The 19,475-nt window shown below is 38.3% G+C and overlaps 1 protein-coding gene across 1 annotated transcript in view; it reads right to left on the reverse strand.

Annotated features, from left to right (window-relative positions):
- Positions 1–16,951, reverse strand: part of dok6 (docking protein 6) — a 57,604-nt gene extending 40,653 nt beyond the window's left edge. Inside the window, exon 1 of the mRNA XM_036522329.1 lies at positions 16,798–16,951. Within this exon, the coding sequence (XP_036378222.1) occupies positions 16,798–16,863 (66 nt within the window). The 5' untranslated portion in view covers positions 16,864–16,951. The remainder of the gene's footprint in view (positions 1–16,797) is intronic.
- Between the last annotated feature and the right edge of the window lie 2,524 nt (positions 16,952–19,475).

The following is a 19,475-nucleotide window of genomic DNA, read 5'->3' on the forward strand; positions in this document are numbered from 1 at the left end:
AAGGCACTACAGCAGCCACCCCACTGTCTTGAACAATCAGGTTCACTTTTCCAGCAGAAAGGCTGTCGCTTGTCTTACAAGTCACCTCAGCAGTAGGGAGGTTATCACCACACCAGCATGCAGGCAGCTGCATTGTTCCCTGAACGCAATCAGACAACCGCAGGGCACACGCCACATCAAATACATTACTGACTAAATATCCAGTATGAAAAGGAAATACAAACAAACACGATGTGTTCATATGAAGTTAGTACACATTTAGTCCTATAGCATTTTGAATAAATTGGTAAATTATGCTTTTGGAGATAAAATAAAAATTCCGGCGATAAAATAAAATTAATCCCTTTCCTCTCCAAAATGAAACCTTCAGAGATGGTATCTTGCTAAAGTCAAAAATGACTGAACATATTTATTTTAAAATGCGTATTATGATAATGTAGTTTTAAATGGCATTTCAAAAGTGCAAACAGCATTGACAGGCTTTAGAATTGGAATAGAGTTCACGCATTCAGATGACGTTTTTAGTCTAACACTCAAAACGTAACCAAATAGTTCACTACTAGAAATGACAGAAACAATACGTCTTGTACAGAGTGACAGCCCTTGTGCAATACTAAAGCACCCTTTGTGCAAATTCTAAAAGGAATATCATCATACAAAATACTAAACGTCATACAGTAGTAGTCCTACAATATGACATAGGATCAGGATAACCAGCTTCATCGTCCAAGCAGGTGTGAGATAAGCATGTGATATGTCAAGTCAACTCTTCAGCATTACCACTGACTGGATACAGCAGCAATTTGCGATTTGGGTGACGGAACTAGCATCATGAACATAAGTTTAGAGTTATAAATTCCAGCTGAGGCACTGTGGTTGTACCCTCTCTGCAATGCACTTAACCTGAAGTGCTTGGTTTAAATGTCCACCTCCCATATCTGACTAATATGTAAATATAAGCAATGCAAGTTACCCCAGATAATGCCGTCTGCCAAGTAAATAAATAAAGTTACTGCCACACAGCATCTGCTGTGAAGAATCAGATGGGCAACATTCTCAACCCGCTAAGACCTACGTTGTGCAGATGACCTCGCCCCATGCTCTCGCTCTGCCATATAACAGCTCTGGCTAAAGAATCAGAGGCAGTGAATCCGCTAACCACGCCAGGCAAACACTACGAGCAGAGCACCCGTGACCAGACGCAGAGGGTTCGCTCACCCACGTATTTACATACCCTGACGGCGGCATTCACAGTGATGGCGGAGTCAGTAAAGACATCCACAAAAGGCTTGGAAAAGCCAGAGGCACTCATCCGACCAAAATACTAACGTGACTGCAAGCAATCCAAACTTGGCAACGAACTGCTGAGACAGAACAGTCACTCCTGAGGAAGTTGCCAAGGACCACAAAAATGGAGCAATGTTGTCACTACACCACACGCCGCCAAGCAAAGTAAGAGTAGGCATATATGTACATGTTTATAAAACTCTGCACAAACTATATCGTTTGTAGACAGAAGCAAGTGTAATGTGACACTTCAAGCTTCTGAGAGTCACAAAAGAAAGAAAAATCTGCAAATGTTGGTAATAATTTATGAATCGTGACAAGAGTATCTGAAAACTCACACTGAGGTCATGGCCTTACATCTTTCCAAACTGTAGAATTCACTTTTTATTGATATTTATTCATCTATACTTATGTAACTTTCACAGAAAATTCTGGAGAATCAGCAGAATGTGTGTGTTTGACTGCTGGAGTGCTTTGTCATTATCAAGAAACGTCTCTCCAGTGTTCTCTGGGGTCCATGCTGACAACAGGAAAGGTCACTCTAAAAATGTACCTGTATCACCTATAAAAACTGACTGCTGGCTCATCACACTGACAGTTTTGTTGTACACTGATACACAGCAGAGCATGAGGTAAAAAAAAAACAAAAAAATAAAAATGTTTCTGTCAATCATGACATGACCACTCCTTCCTTGGAGTCACTTTTCTTGAAATGTGTCATGGAAAAGATAATTGTATAGGGAGGAATTGAAAATATCGCAAAACAACCCTTCCGTTTAATAAAATCAAGTTAAAAGCTGTGAACTTGTTCTAAAAATGAGATTATAAGTAATATTTAATTAACTTAATTTTTAACATCTTCCACATATAGTTGATCGTTAAATTCTATCATGGTATGTTAGGTTCAATAACTAAATAGCTATCCAACATGTCTGGGATAGAGGCTAAATGAAACACCAAAGCAAGCCCAAGACAAAGCTCTGGAACTAAGTACAATTCATGTCAGTGAACAGTTAATATTGGAAACCAGACAGGTCATAACTGAAAACTATCTTAGATACTTATGAATAACAATGGGACAGGACAAGAACAGTCATTAAGAAAATCATACCCTCAACCTGACAACTCCACCCAAAACAAATGGCCTCTTTGATTCATCTTAGAATGCTCTCAATATTAAAATGATATACCCGTTGCTTACTTTTGATGACTGACCATCGATAATCAATCCTATTCATTTCACCTGAATAAAATGTGTTTATATTTCACCTACTTACTTGAAATTAGTGCTGACTACAGCTGTTCTTTAGGGTAGTGTAACTGCCTGACTCTATTTAATCATAGACGGTGGGCTTATTACTCTATCTAGGGCATTTCTATCCTCATCTAAAATGCAGTGCTACCTCAGATACAAGTAATCACAGTATCATTCTCCGGCTCATTTCCAATGCATGGCTGGAGCTTTTCATAAAACATTCATAGGCTCACTAAGTCCAGAAATATAATTCTACAGTAAGAGTCACAATGATAGGGAATATCCTACATAACAAGGGTAGGTCATGTCTTTACCAAACCTCACAGAGAATGCCACAGACCACAGGCAGTACCATTCATTCATCCAGTCATTTTTATATGAGTGGGCCAGGACACTGCAGGCCTAACTCAAACTGAAGCCTTATGAGATCTCTAATGCTGATAGCACAGGCAGCCGGGACAGGTTCTATATACAGCGCAGTGAAGTGAGAGAGCTGAGAAGCTGGAGCACCGGGGGAGAGACAGCTCTGGAGGTGACACAGCTTGGATCACAGTGGTGCTCTGAGCTGAGGTAGAGTTGCTGCTGCCAGACCCGACGCAATGACAACATAACTGTAATGACTGTAGTCAGCCACTCGACTCCAGTCAAACTCGGCGCTACTTCCCTTTTACACTCGGTCTATAAAATTAATAGGTCCATCGAAATCAAATCTAAAAGGATTTACTGACAAGAACAGGCAGGATAAACACTGTTCACAGCCAGTTAAAGGCGAGTGATGAGAAAACAAACCCCAAAGTGTGTGTATATATCTCACAGCAACATCAGATGTGGCTATTTTTTTTCCAAGGGAAGAGAAAAATGTCTTGCTTTCTTCAGCCCATTAGTACACCATAAATTTAGATAACCAGTTTCACTCTGGGAAATTCTGTCAACAAACCAGAAAAATGTGTTTCCCGGTTTTCCCCATTCTAGCCAATAGTGGCTGGCAACTGACCCAAAAATAAACAAAGGAACATCTTGATCCAGAAGGCCTATGGCAAGGACATTTGTTAAAATGTCAAAGTCAGAATGGATTTCACTGACTAACAGCATAGCACACGCAGATTTCACATATATAACTCAACTCAATCATTCTGATAATGGACAGGGGTATTTTAACTCTTAGATTAGACTAATTGTCTTATATATCAGTTTTATTCTGAGGTGTCTGGGAGGTAGAAATTGTTAGATTGGAAAAAAAAATACAATTTTTAAATTCTCTTTTTGTATATTTTTGATATTTTGATGAGACTGTAGGCTATATTTATATATATGAATGTGTGGCAAGATATAAAAGGTAGATAATTAATTGTTTGAAAAAAAAAAACACTCAGTTTTTTTGGCCAAATTGTACTAGTGAAAAAAAGACGTATTAAATAGACACCTCCACATCATATTCAATATGAGCCACACTTTATTAGACATTTAATTAGACACTTTCAGATGTGGCAGCAAGGACAGCTGTCCTGTCATGCAACTGACTCCATATTCGATTACTTGCATGACCTGCTGATTGCATCTTGCTGGAATATATTTAAACTCATCTGACAAATCTGACAAAGTGAGCATTTTCATTTTCAATCACAGAAAAAAAAAGGAACACTACCGCTTGGTCAGCACTTCTATGAAAAGCCTGATTTACATGTAAACCAAAAGGCTGGATTATTAAATTCAGGAGGAGTGATGTGGGGGAAAAATACTAACCAATACAATGTTAGATGAGGTCCTCTGTACAACAGTAGGGCAAGAACACAAAAAAGTGTGGATGATATTCCATCCTTATTATGATTCTGGGGTATATGAGTCCTTCTGCACATTTACATCTGCATATTTGGTGGTAGCAGCAGCGCAGGTGTGGGAAGCTAATCCCCACTTGAAACTGCTGTGTGAGAAATATGTGGAAGGTCACTGCAGTCATGAAACAGCTTGACAGAGAATCTGCTTCTTAAGGCTCTGAAAAAATACCCTCACATCTCACAAAATGTGTAAGTCATTGATTCTCATGTAAGGGTCAGAATACAGTACACATAGATATATCCTCATCTAGGGGGTTACTATTTTTTGCCTGACTTGTCCAGTAATTTTGCTTGGCTAAGAAGACTATCCAAGGAGGTGTTTTTCCCCCATCTAGGCCAAAACTAAAATCAATAAAGACAAAGCAGCTGAACAAACCACAACCTCACAAAAGATTTCAGTGCTAGATATGGTAGGAGGGGAACTGTAAGCAAACAGATGTTAAAACATCTCCTCAGCTCATTCCCTGCAATCAGGGAAGAACATTTCACTCACAAGAAGATCTGATATTAGTTTTCGCATGCGCAAGATTTCTGTCTTCATTCAAATTCTGAGAGGTTTTGAGGACAGATGTGATGTGTCTGTCCAGTTTCATTGAAAAAATAGATAGTCTGATGCTGCTTTCTTATTCGAATTTACGATACACAGAAATATGTTGCCACAGATTTGAATTATGATTGTATTGGCTTAAAGCTATGACATTTGAAAAGCAAATACAGCATAGCATTGCACTGTATATCAGATCATAGTTTCATACTGAATAAGCGCTCATACCCAAACAGACTGCAAGCATATAGGGCTGTCAGAGAAGGTCAAGGATGTGTAACATTCGCTTGCTATACAGCATTTGCGTCAACAAACAAAGCATAGCTCTTCCTGTAAGCTGGCAGCTAGCACGAAATCTGAAAATAGCACATTTATATACAGTTATTAATATTCATGACTACTGATGTATGCAATGGTTTTACGGAAAATGTTTTAACTGGAATGCCTTTTACATGTTGTTTTCTTTTCTTGCATGCTTTTTTAAATGATCCACAACTGCTGACAATAACTGCATAGCAGTTAGAGAGCTTACAGCTGTCATAAGCAGTCATTCAGAAATCCTAGTATTATGAGTTCTAATTATTTCACCCCAAACAAAATATAATATAATTAGACCTTTATTTTGGACTGGCACAAAATCTCTATCACTGATATCACTGAATCTCTATTTATTCAAAAAAAAAAAAAAACACCAACATGGGATATGTGTATTTAAAGGTATGATCTCTTTAGCAGAGTCATTGATTTGAACTGTAGGACTGCAGAGCAACTTTGTAGTTTTTTTTTTTTAATCCCATAAATAGAGAGGACTCTTTACATGATGTTCACATTTTATATGTTTGTTTTCCATTCATCCATCCATTTACACTGGCTGCTTCATTCTGCAGTGGACTGCATTGAGCTGGAGTCAAGCCAGGGACAGGGCAAAAGGCTTGGACCCTTGAGCAATAGGATTACCCACTGCACCACCATGCCACCCATGTTTTCACAATTACTGTTGGGCGTAATCAGTTACCAGTAATACTGCTGGACACAGTGGAACAGGGGGCCAGTGTCATTCACTAGATACATGTACTACAGGTCCCTTCAAATGAAGAAATATATGAATAGTGTTCTGCACAAATAATGATGACTTACATTTTGCATCTCATATGATACATCATCAGTATTATTATTATTATTATTATTATTATTATTATTATTAATGGTAGTAGCAGCAGCAGTAGTAGTAATAATAATATGTAATTTATATTACTGTTATTAATATTATTATGATCAGTACTATTATCAGGTGTAGTACTAACAGTAGTAGTAGTAATTATGCATGTTACAATTTAAGCAACACTTTTCAGACTTATTTATTTTTGGAAGAGGAAACATCTAATACTGCATGTTGTAACATTTTCCTTGTCTTCTAAAATATCTAATCCTCTGCACTGATATATAATAAAGCAGGACCAACAACCTCCATCAGGCCAGCTCAGGGAATAGTTCTAATTCAGCCACAGTTTAGTTTGCTTTATACAAGTAAACAATACATTTGCCAAGTATAACCGTGGGCTATAGCTGGAAACGAGTTAGCTTGGGTGTCCATTCAAAGGTGCACTGTATGTAGGTCATATGATCTGCTCAGCAAAAAAAAGGCCACGGTCATCCAAGCCGTAAGAAAGCATTACTGTTGAAAAACAGTACATTGAAAATGAAAAAAATATATGGCTGCAAACTATTACCAGGTTCTGCAAATATTAAAGGTTTATATGTAGTGTATGGCATTTATCAAAAAAATGTTCTTTAGTTTAGATGTGTCCAAAAATATGATCTATTTGCCATCACTGAATTGCTGTGTGAATCATTTGTTCTCTATTACATTCAATAAATGGTTTTCACAAGCAGCACTGCCAAGGAGGGTACAATACCCGATATAGCATTCCCCTTGGCAGCCCTTTTCCAAAATTCATTTGTGAACAATAACTGCAGCGGAAACAAACCCAGTCTCATACTACATAGATCATGTTACAGTTTTTCTGCACATGACCATCATGTAGCTCATTAATGTCTGTTACATTTTATAAGAAGGTCACGATACACAAGCAACTATTGTGTCCCTTCACATTCCTCAGCACCACATACTTCCAGTCTAACAGTCATGTTATTATTGCAGAGGGGGATTTTATGAATCTTGACAAAATTAAACAACAGTATAATAATGGGACATTGAGTAGTGGGATTTATTAGCAGTTTTGTGGGATGAATGATTTGTGTGGGCTGGAAAAAAAATTTGGCAGGTGAAATACGAATCTCAAGAAGTGGATTTGTTCAGAAAAATCACCTCGAGGAACATCATAAGATGTGATCTGAATCAGAGTCCACGCAGAAAAGAGGCCATGCACTTACTTTCTGCTGAAGCTTACCACAAAAACTCATTTTTTGAGGATGAGAGTAAAATGATGCCTTACAAATGGAAAATGTATGCCATGTCATCGGAGAGGTGATGTGAAGAGAGAGGCAATGGTATCTCATTACAGCAAGGCTGTTGAGTTCACAACTCCCTAGCTCTGATGCCGCTGCCATTAGTCTAGCTGTAAGCACCTACCGCTCAGAGACTAGGCTGAAACCCAGATGATCACAGCCCCGGGGGGATGGTGGGATGATTGCCGATTTTCAAATGATAAAGGGATTAAAGAAGCTGTGTAGATGGAGGCTCTAGTTTAGCAGTGGATTTATTTTGAGCTGAAATATTCCATTTTCATATTCATATGTAAAGGAGGCTCCTGCGAATAAGAACTATTTGTTTTCACACAAAACATCCACGACCACCGAGGGTTACTGTTGTTAGTAACCTCCTCTAGAATACTGGAAATGTTTCCTAGACACAGTGGCGCAGTGAGTTCTTTTTATTCCTTTAATCCAGTAAGTGTCCTGGCCCAAACATTAATGAGCTCTTACATGGTATGTTGCTGTTCTTGATTGGACTGCAAATCTCCAAATCTACTCATGGGTAATAGGCTTAGTGCCAGGATGCAGTGCCAAGGCAGTTGTGTCCCCATCTGATCAAAATGACTCCTCTTGAGGCTGCACTCCCATAAGTACTGGTGCATTGCCTAGCTTTTGTGCTGACAATAGAAAAACAGGACTCTACATCCACAGACTATATTCAACTTCATATATCCTGACAAATTCCTCAAGTTAAAGTAAGATGCTTTACCTGGGAGCTAATCAACAGAAGGAATACATTTACTTAATCAAAACCATGTAGAAAGTAAAAAAAAAAACAACAACATATTTCATCCATTTTTATAGAAGCTACTGCAGATGATATTGTGATTTTAAATGTGGTTTCCAGTTAAGTGCTATTCTGGCATAAGGGCCCAGGATTATAGAAATTAAATTGCTGTTAGAAAGCAGTAAGTGATGAGCTTTGACTCTCCATGTGGATTAGTGAACTTTGCACTTAGTAAGCCATCCATAAAAAAATGGAAACACAAAGCTGTTGTTTGGAGTGTCACCATGATATACAGTGTATTTTTCAAAAAGAAATTTTAAAAGAGAACCGTGGGTTCAAGAGGATAATGTGAAAATGGAAGCAAGGGAGAAGCAATACTGATGCACACAATAAGGCACTGTGACCACCGCTCTTTCTGTCTGTGCAATACTTAATCAATCTTAACCTTCCTGACACAGTGAACTGCTAATAGTAACATTTGTCCCTGTTCAGAGTAAAAGCTTTTTTGATAATTAAGAACAGCGGGAATCAATGATGTGAAATGTGCGACTATGGTCTCAGACGGGATTTATTTCTGAAAGCGACTGCATAAAAGTGAGACATTTTTCACTGTGAATAACATTAGTAATATTGTTCCTGAATTCTCGGAGGAGCCATTCATCAACACCAATAAGGAGCCCCAATTCATTTTTAGGTTTTTGCCCGAATGAATTGGATGAAACCAAAACAAATGATTTTATTCACAATATAGCCATGTGTGCACAGTGCTGTCTGTGCTCGGGGTGCCGTTACCCCACTCTCTTCCTCTTCATACCAGGCCCCACAGAGACGTATTCAGAACCCAGCAGAACCCCTCTTCTCACTCACACGTTCCAACCTAAAGCAGTACATAATTGCAAATTTCAGGCAACCATCTTTTTTGACTATTAAGTATTGCCGTTGTTGACACTAGTGGAGCACAAGGGAAGACTCACTCTTGAATAGGCATGTCCACTGTCCTGCAGACAATAGTACCATTGTCCGCCAGTACTTGTCAATGCTATTGTTACTTACAGTATGCTGGCAGCAAAACACACTCTATTATATTACATGTTCTCAATATACAATCCTCTGAAAGCAGAGGACAAAACCCCCTTGTATAAGAAAGATGCCTTCAAGAAACAAAAGAAAACGGTTAGGCAAGTTAATAACTGTTGAATGGGACAGTATAAGCATAGCATGGGGCCGGTACACTGCAGCAAGTATTCTCTTCTTTCCAGTCAGTTTTTCATGTTTGTAGCTGAAAATGTAGAATAAACATCTATGAACTGAATCACTTAATCACACATGGTTAATGAAACAGTATGAAATATAATGTTATGAAATAATAGATACATACAATTAATATATACCCAATGTATACCAAATGCATGCTACAGAGACAGGAATCTCAAATCTCAATTGAGACAAAAGAACAATCAGATTTCTTTTATATTAATGTCATCTTGACTTAAGCCTTCCAAATGAGCTTCGTCTTTCATGTGCCCTTACACATTTACAGAGCATCAAAGTTTATCGGAAAGTGAATGTGTGCGAAGCACAGCAAGCTGAGTCACTAACAACTGTGAGAGGCAAAGCGCATGACATTTTACCGATTTCTAGAAGTACGCACAATATGCAATCTAATAATGCAATCCATAATCCATAACACTGTAACATTACAATGAAATAGCAAGATCTATAGGCATGGCATTTTGCTTATGACATATTGAACTTTAAGGTTGGAGATTAACTTTATTACCAGTGGGAAGTATTGGCAAACCAATGCATATTCACTTACAGGATGAAGACCCCAGTCTGTATCTGCACTCTTAATATTCACCATGAGATTGCCTACAGTGAGCATTATTTTCCAACAAACCCCACAAGTGAGGTTTCACAAGTGCTCTTAGGCCATTCCTAAAAAAGTGTCCCCTACTAATACAATGACAAACACCTCCACCTTTGCTTTTCATGTGAGAAGTGTTAATTATACAAAATTCTACAAAAAAAATTGTCTTTGCATCCCATAACAATGGGGATACATAATTAAACACCAAAGAGGGTGAGCTGAGTCTCCCCTGCTCTTTTTGCAGTTGGTGCATCATTGATCCAAGAATACAAGTAACAAGTTCTTTCCCCTGAATTCTCAGGGAGCCAGCCTCGACGGCATGGCTGAGTGGCTTGTTCCAGTCTCCACATTTTAGGAAGAGAAACTGTGAGACTAAAATGGGGAAAAAAAATACAAAACTCAAAACTGTGAAGGTGTTCTGTAAAGGCATTGCAACCAATATGTCTGCGGTATCTCATTGCTTTGTTTTCAAAGGTTTAAAATGCCATCTTCACAGTGCTTCTGTATCAATAATAATTGCAATGCCTATTTACAAAATAGCAGCAACTGAGACCACAAAAAATAAATTTAAAGTAGTCTGACTGTTTTAAATTTCATACACTTATTCAAAGGGAAATCAAAGCTGTAGGTGACCTTTGGTCACTGGGAGATATGATAACTGAAGTTCCACAAATTAATATCTTAAAATGAGGAACTTGTTCACCAGAGCTCTGTAAAGGCAGGCAAGATTTAGTGCATATTTAAAACACTGTAATTGGGTTTCCCATCCTTATTAAAATAATTTCATCACCAACTAATTCTCATATTCTAGTGCTATCCAAGAATGACCTTTCTTTAAAAAAGAATCATGTCTTTAGCCATGAAATGTACAGTATGGTGGCATTAAATTCAACTGTGGGTAGTTCTTTTGTCACTCTGATGTGAAATGTACGGTATACACAGTTCTGGGCAGAAAGGTCAGCACTATGAAGGTCTGGTTTTGAAAGGTCAGTTCTTTTACCTATTCTTGGTGCATTTCACTTGCTCGGCTTTGTAATCAGAACATTTACCTTTAACATAGAAAGATCTGACAGTGCCTGACACCACCTCATCTCCAGCTGGCAAACTCAATAATCATACGATTTTATTACTGTGGGATTTTACTTTTTTGTACTGCCAGGACAGAGGTGAAATTAGAAGCAGAGCCACAGGAGTTGATCAGGTCCTGCCAGAGATGATGGCATGTGACATTTAGACATTAATTGCTATATTCATACTAACTCTCTACCTCTTTTTACTCTATGGCAATATCTACTTCAAAAATGCTTATTACAGGTCTTAAAAAGTGGTAAGGGTATTTCTACCACATAGGAGTATTTGTTTTAAATGATTAACTGCTTCAAGAAAGTGAGGGGAGGGAAGAAAGAAGAGAAGGAAAAGACTCAGCACTCTAAAGAAGAAAATAGAGATGAATCAACTGTCAAACCCTGCAGATAAGGTGTTCATTGGATCCAAGGTATTAGGAGAACAACAGACCAAGGAAAAGCTTGTCATTTGAAAATTCAAATATAAACATAAAACAGCTTGTTTGTCCCAAAGTAGTTAATGCTTAGTTTGCGCACTGGGAACATTGGAAACCCACCATTAGCTTCCAGTCTCTTGCAGCACTCATCAATCTGCCTGCCTCTCTCTCTCTCCTTGACCCTTTTCTGTATTTTCTCCTTCCTATCCAAAGACCATCTACTGACCTTTTCATCACTGACTCTTCTCATTTTCTAACTCCCTCTGATTCCTCACTGCCTGGGATTTGCTGGAGATGGTAACAGAATATACACTGATTTGACCTTACGCTCCATCCTATTTGCTGCTGGCTCCCAAATTTCCTTCTATGTGGGTTGTCTCTGAGGCACGTGCTTCCATTTTGTCCAGGCTCCTTCTAACTGTCATTTGTACAGCCTGAACCTGAACCTCCCTCTGCCGTATCAGCTTTCTTGGTCAGCTGTGTTGCCAAACCTCTCTGCCGACCACAGTCTTCTAACCTACTTATTCCTCTGCAGAGGGCAGCCTCAATCTCTCCATGCTGACCCTAAACACTCTGCCTCTCTTGTTTCCTCTTATAAAGCCCACCCTTGACCTGTATAAATCCTCTTCAACAAATCCTGCATCATTTTATCCTAGCTACAGGAGGGTCACCAGGTCAGGGTCACTGACTTGTGTGGTAGGACTAGCTTGACAAATCTGCTGCAGAGCGGCACACTTGTATAACATGGTGCCTCAAACACAGCTCAAGCTGCTCTCCAGCCTCTGTGCCACAATCATGGTGATGTCATGCAACAGCAAAGGCTAACCCAGCGCCAGAACCCCACGTTGACACATCCATGCCTTTAGTTTCCTCTGGTAGCCAACTCCACGCTATCCCCTCCGTCCACCTGTTTTTACTCCTGCAACATCTCTGCAATCTTTGCTGAATGAGCAACTCATGACAGGACTGGCTTTCACCATTTTCTCACATGTTCCATTGCCTGCTCCACGACAGACGGAACACACTGCTTTCGAACAGTATACTAACACACTGAAACCACCCACCTGCGGATAATCAGAGTCCTTGACTTATCCACCCACTGTAGAACAGCGGCATGGCCCAGCTCAACATTTCCTCCAACTGCTAGGGAAGGCATTTTGTCACCCCGGATGATCCTGCCACAACTGTAACATTCCCCTAATGTGCTCTGCATGGTGATGGAATTACCACCATTCCCCAGGGACCCCTAATCTAACTCCTTACCAGCTGCAGACTCAAAGTATAACAATACCAAAAAGCATGACTGATATCCAGAACCCTGTTTTGATTCCCTTCTACAGGTGCTGCAAAGCTATTCTGAAATAATCTGTGAAGAACTTCATGTTCAACCTCCCTGCATGTGATTGGATCATTTTTGGATCATGTATGATATACAGTAATTCCACAGTAGTTCCAAAAAAAGTCTTTCTTAACAAATGTGTGAGACTTAACTGCTTCTGGCTCTAATCAAACTGGTCAACCCCTTCTTTATGCCTTCACCCCTTTAACTGAAATTGTGTAATCACTGCTATATGCTCCAAGCTGCTTAACAATCCTGGCACTTCTTTATGGATTGACACATGAATGTATTTAATCCACAGAACACACAATGTTGTCTTCTCTGAAAACCAGAAAAGTGTACTGTCTACGCTCACTTGAGACATGTGTCTAAACTGGCCAATCCCCTAACTCTTCTCCTCCTTTGGCACCAAACCCCTTTCTGCAACAGCTCACTGTCTCACAGGTATCACTACCGGCAACTGATAACTCAGATATTAACTCTGCTTGTGTTGGATCCTCACCCCTTTAAATAAATAAATTTTAAAGTGTCTCTTGAAACCTTCATATATTCTATAGTGCCTAAGGTTTCTTTCCGTGTGTCTTTATACTGATCCTAGCCAGTGACTGAATACCATTCCTATCTGACCTATGTTCCATGCACTTCTCAGAGAGGCCATACACTTTGCTCCTAGTTTCTGATTTGATCACTGCAGTGTTGACTGATGAAGACTGACACATTAGCCTACAAACCCATGTCTCCCAATGTATGTCTTTCCACACGGTCATATGTCTTTCCAGATGTCTCCAGTCTTTAATGGTTGTCACTGCCTGCAGTGCCACTGGCTTGTACTGATGGCAGTTACACTGAAATGTTACAGAAAATGTTACAAATGTATGCAGCAGGATGTTTATGTAACCTTTTCCAAAAAAACATTTTTATGTTCTCAAATAACTGACTGCAACTGTAATAGCTTATATGTAATTAATTACAGCAAAAAGTGGATGCAATTGTAGAAGTTAATATTTCTTGGAGTCTTTTATGAGCCTGAAGACAAGTGCCTTATTTCACGTACTATGAATTTTTTTGTAATGGATTCAAAGAAAATTAGACTCTCTTGGACAGTATAATAAACTCCCTCAAACAATATAGTAGTTTTAAATTTTAAGATCAATGAGTGTTCATTATACATGACAAACCGTCGCAGTTGGCACACTGTCACAGTGCAAAATCAGTATTCATTTGAATGCACAACTGTAGAAAACACTCCCTGAAAATCAAAACCTCAAAACCTCATCCACACCTTGCGTGTTGTACCAAAAATAAAACTTAATGATAACACCAATTAGTAAATTCTGTAATCTACTGCCCGGAATCTAGGGAACATCTGGACAATTTCAAATATCTTTCACTCTTCTCAGCATCTTCCAGGGAAAAAGTACATATGGACAGATGTTTGGGAAAACCTTTTAAGTATCTAATCTACTGTAGATGGGCCAATAAAAATGGACAGTGTAATGTTGGAGGCTGACCACATGCTCTGCTTTACTTGTCCTCAATTCAAGGCCATGAACATATAACAGTAATAGATAACAATGAAGGTAAAAGGAAGTGGGAAAAAAAATATACAAAAATCTTGCACTGATATAACTATTCTCTGCATTATGATTGTGCATAAATTTTGTTACAAAATATATGCAATAAGGTGGTCATATATAAATAATTTGGTTGCATACTGCGGTTGCTTATGATTGAGCGCCTAACAAAAAGTATGCCACAGGCCCCTGGCACAAAACAGTGCCAGTTCCCTGTACAGTGTTTGGGAACTGCAACGATACAAACTCATAGCAAGATCTTAAGTCACTTGACATTTAGAATGACAGCGTTTAAATCAGCAAATCAAAATAAATATTTGGATTTATTATAATAAAAAAAAAAACTTGGATTAATCTACAAGTGGATGCCATATTTTATAATGTGCTATTCAACAGTAAACTCATGTCACAGGAAACAAATGACAAACAATTTATTACTTGTTTACAGACACATGTCTGTTTTGGTTATATACATTGGCTATACTCTATAAGTACAGACTGACCAAATCATCAAATGACACCAAAGGTCTTTTTTATTTTACCGAAAACAGAATCAGGTAGTTTGAGGACACACACACACTTCCCAACAATGAACAGAGGAGAACAGAAATGTCACTGTATTTGGCATTTCTGCATTACCAAATGAAAATAGAAAATTCATCAGATAACTGCCATTTTATTGACTCATATTGTAATGGATTTACAGCTCTCCAATTGCCTGTGAATGCAAAGAGCTCTTTAACAGCAGCATTCTGTGGATTAGACAATAAAATAATCGATTCTAGGAGTGCAATACTTGGTTTGCCATTTAATCCTAAACAGGGGCAGTGCGTATTCCTAAGTGGTCAACGAATGGTCATTCATTAAGGTATTGATGTAGCCAGGAAATGACCCAAGTATAAATCCTTGATTTCCTCAAATAAGCATATTAAAACCTACTGCAAAATAACTTATTGTAAAACTATGCTTGCACGCTAATACCACCACACTGCTGCAAAATTAACTAAATTGAGTCTAATTTATCATTATTGCATTGTATCTTTAGTTTCCACATTTTTGATAAGGTAGTCTCCATACAGACAACTGTAAGGGATATGCAGATGAGCAAAAAACGGAAATCTGTCAGACTCTCTGAACAGCTTGGCATGTGGTATGTGACATTTAACCTCTGATCCAACTGGAACAGATTCAAAATCAGGTGAGGCTGTGGAAATTCAACAAAAATACAAAGGACAATTTTGAACGTGCCTTTATGTGGCCAATGAAAACACATCTAAACAGTAGCACAACATATAAATTATTTCAGATTGTAATGCTTTGATATATTGTTACATTAAAGAAGGTAACATAACTAATCTGTTGGCAAGTTGGGGCGCAACAGAGAGAACGCTGTTTTTTTCTGATGCTTTCCAGCCTTTAACTGCATCTAAAAGCTTCTGTTCGTAAAAATTTTACTCAGACCAGAATAATATGACACCCCTAAAGCATGAATGGCTCCTGAATCACCCTTCTTTCACTTTGCAGGAAATGCAATATCTCTTTTGGTAGAAGACAATTTCAAAGGACCATTAATCATCGGGTTTATTTCCTTACAGAAGGGGCATGTGGGCAGCTACCAGGAAGATCCAGCAGATCACTACAGCCCTGGAGCTGACAGCGAACTCCTTCACCTGAGCTCACCTGCTGCAGCAGATCTTGCACCACAGATAACGGTGTAAACACAGCGAATGTGGGAATGGCTCATGCTCCAAACCGAACAGACTTCCATCCGCAACAAACACTTAGAACTCTAGCCGTGAATGAGCATACCGTTGACATTTAAATAAAATGTTTTACAACATTCTTCCCAGTTCAATTTACTCCAAATGTAAACCAACTGGAACAAATTAAGAGACACTCCAAAGCATTATTAAAATAAAAACAGCATACCGTAGGGTGAACCTGGCAAACCAATTCAACTTTTGTTACAGCTATCCGCATGAACAGATAAAACTTTAAAGCAAACCATCACAGAAAACGTGGATGGTAACGTCCCCAATTGTAAAAACTACTTTGTCACTTTAAAGTGACGTTAAAGTTTTTGTTATCCTTTTTTGCAATATAGCACTGTTCAATCTTTTAATGTTACCAATCTTAGGGACCTAAATTGTACGCATAAGAAGAATAAGAATGTTTGTATTTTTTATAATAATCCAAACACGTGTAAACACATTATAATAGGAAATACAGCAACTTAAAAAAAAAAAAAATCAGAATGCCTCTTTTTTCCAGGGCGCACAGCAGGGCAGCATCCCATACAGCAATTAAACCCTTTTTAATCCAGCTGCTGCTGACAATTAGTAGCCGCACTGACAGCAAGTGTTACTCACCCCCAGCTTTCTGCTACGAAATTTCACGTATCCTTGCTTCACAATATCGTTGAAGTTGGAGGCCATCGTGTTTCCCTGCCCCGAATAAAAAGTCCCCTTTTGGTAGCTGAGTCCTTCTTTAGTCAGTCCAGCATTCAGCCAGCAAGCCTGCTCCGGTGACAGCGTTCGAGCAACCGGCTCCTGCGGTTCATTCCATTTGATTCGAGGGAGACGCATTCCGTCAGCTGATTTAATTCAGCACAAACGCCGCTTCCTGGATCGCACCATCTTTCCTAACGGACGGGGGGTGGAATCGTAAGACTTGCACAATTTCAGACGGTGCCGTTAACGTTCCCTGCCTTGCCACTGTGTGATACCCTGAGGCAAAGTTTAGTTACATTCGAAGAGACCTGTCGTGGGCTTCCATGCTAGATTGCTTCAGTCTGTTCAATGTGAAATGTACTGGTTTACTAGGGAAGTTAATCACAACTTTCAATGGGTTACATCTATATGTATCTAATTCCACAAATAAATTAACCTGGTTATCTAAAAGCCCCCATCCATCTCATTAGGAAACCGTGCCACCCTAAAAATGTTGCTTAGTTCCATATGCTATATTTCTGATCTATTGCAACTGTACAGAACAAATGCGTATTTTGATACAACTGATGCTCTCAAACATATGATGCTTGGTTGTTTTACACATTAAGTTCGACTAGACATCACCTGTGTTCTGTGCTTTAAAAAAATTCATGAAAAATCATGGCCCACCATGATGCAAAACACAAATTCACCCGTCAGTCACTGTGAGTGTAGCATTGTTAAATTTAATGCATGAGTTGAGAGGACGACTGAGTTGCTATTAAATTTGTTAATTTAATTTTATTGTAAATGTTTTAAATTGAAGTTAATGTTGTTGAGCCTCAGCTGACAGTTCTTCTGTGCCCCCACATGCCTGACTGATATTTTTTTGGGATGGGTGGGATGTGGTGGGATGAGCAACCTGTTACTGTCAGAACTATACAATTCTCCATTATCTACCAGTTTTGACTATGGCAGATTGTTCAGATATCACCTTGGTTCCCAGAAGCTGCACATGTGTTATGCCACCATTTGCACACTAAAACAACGACTGTTGTATGCAAATGTTCTACCACTGTTTAATGCTTATTTACTGTGTTATTAGATGTTCCTGTTCCTGGTGTATTTGCTTTTGTGATAGGTATTTAATGGATTTTCCCCTGACATCTTTTTAAGTTGCTTATTCAAATAAATATAAAACAATAATGATGATAATAAAGATCTTTTGGCATATGGCCATATGATAGAGCCGCCAGGGCATTATCGCTTTTACAATGATTTTTCATAGCAATTTGTAAATATTTTTCTTTATTTACATCATTTACCAGCTAAACAGATTTTTTTTTCTAAATATGTAAGGTTTATGTGGTCAGTTACATAAAAGTAACTTCCTTAAAATGTTGCATGTTACTTGCATAAAATGCTGATAATAATGATAATGTATGCCCCATTTTAGTGGAACCACCTTTAAAGTTAATGTAGAATTGTTTATTATTTTGATATGTTTTCATAAAAGTCTTAATGTATTCAGATAAACAAGTACATATCAAGTTCCTCGACACAGAAAGGTTGAAATCACTGCCAGAAAATGTGGTAATGCCACAGGCAAACAGTGAGCACATTATGTCAACAGCCTTGAAGGCGCCGATTGTTTGCTTCCATGCACTATTAATCTAACAATCATAATCTCTTTATGGCTATTATAATTCTTGGAAGCTATTATATAATGGGATTTATGACCCAAAATTGAATTGTATATAAGAAAAAGGAGGCAATACTGTAATCCTGTAAACTGTAAGTGATAGACTGTAGGGGCGAAAAGGAAATACTGTAAAATGCCGAATCCTGCAGCTGGCATGCATCTTATAGTAAATCGACAGTGGAATGTTGTCAAAATGGCAGATCACTATTGTTTTTTTTTTTTTTTTTAGGTATAAGTCAATTCATGCAATATTTTTGTAAATATAAATTCCCAGTCAAAATATTTATTCCACAGTCAGTGTACAGTCACGGCTCACTAACTCAAATACTGATGCTGCCTAAGTGGGGTAAATGCATATTATAGGAAGAATGTGTGTTCCTTTAGTGGGTTTGTCTTTTAACGGGATGGACAACATATGGGAGTAAAATGTGTATCAAACATCAGGGAGATTTTTGAAAGAATAAAAATATAAAATATTTTCTCACAATCAGTACTCTTTGCTGGTATAACTGCTTTATACATAGTGTAAATCAGGGAATGTATTCAATGCTCTAAGGGGAAAATATTATGCTCCATGTTAAACACTAACATCAACTATTCTATAACCACCTTAAAGCAAAAAAAAAATAAGCAAAAAATGTAATGATCATTCTCACTGGCAATGTAAATGAAAATTAGTGGTAATTCACCGTACAAATATGAAAGCTGTTTTACTATTTTTTAGGATAAAATGCATATAGCGTGCAGCCTTTTTGATAGAATAGTTTACTTCAAGGATGAACACCAGGTTTAATGTAGGAACAAAGAAATACTAGAAAGGAAAGTTTGAGAACGAACTTTTAAGTTGCTTTGGAAAATCCTAAAGTCGTGGTAGCTAGTAGTCTCAAGCTTTGTTTGAGAGGCAGTCTGTATCTGT

The sequence above is a fragment of the Megalops cyprinoides genome, chromosome 2 (assembly GCF_013368585.1).
Source record: "Megalops cyprinoides isolate fMegCyp1 chromosome 2, fMegCyp1.pri, whole genome shotgun sequence".
Taxonomy (NCBI): Eukaryota; Metazoa; Chordata; class Actinopteri; order Elopiformes; family Megalopidae; genus Megalops; species Megalops cyprinoides.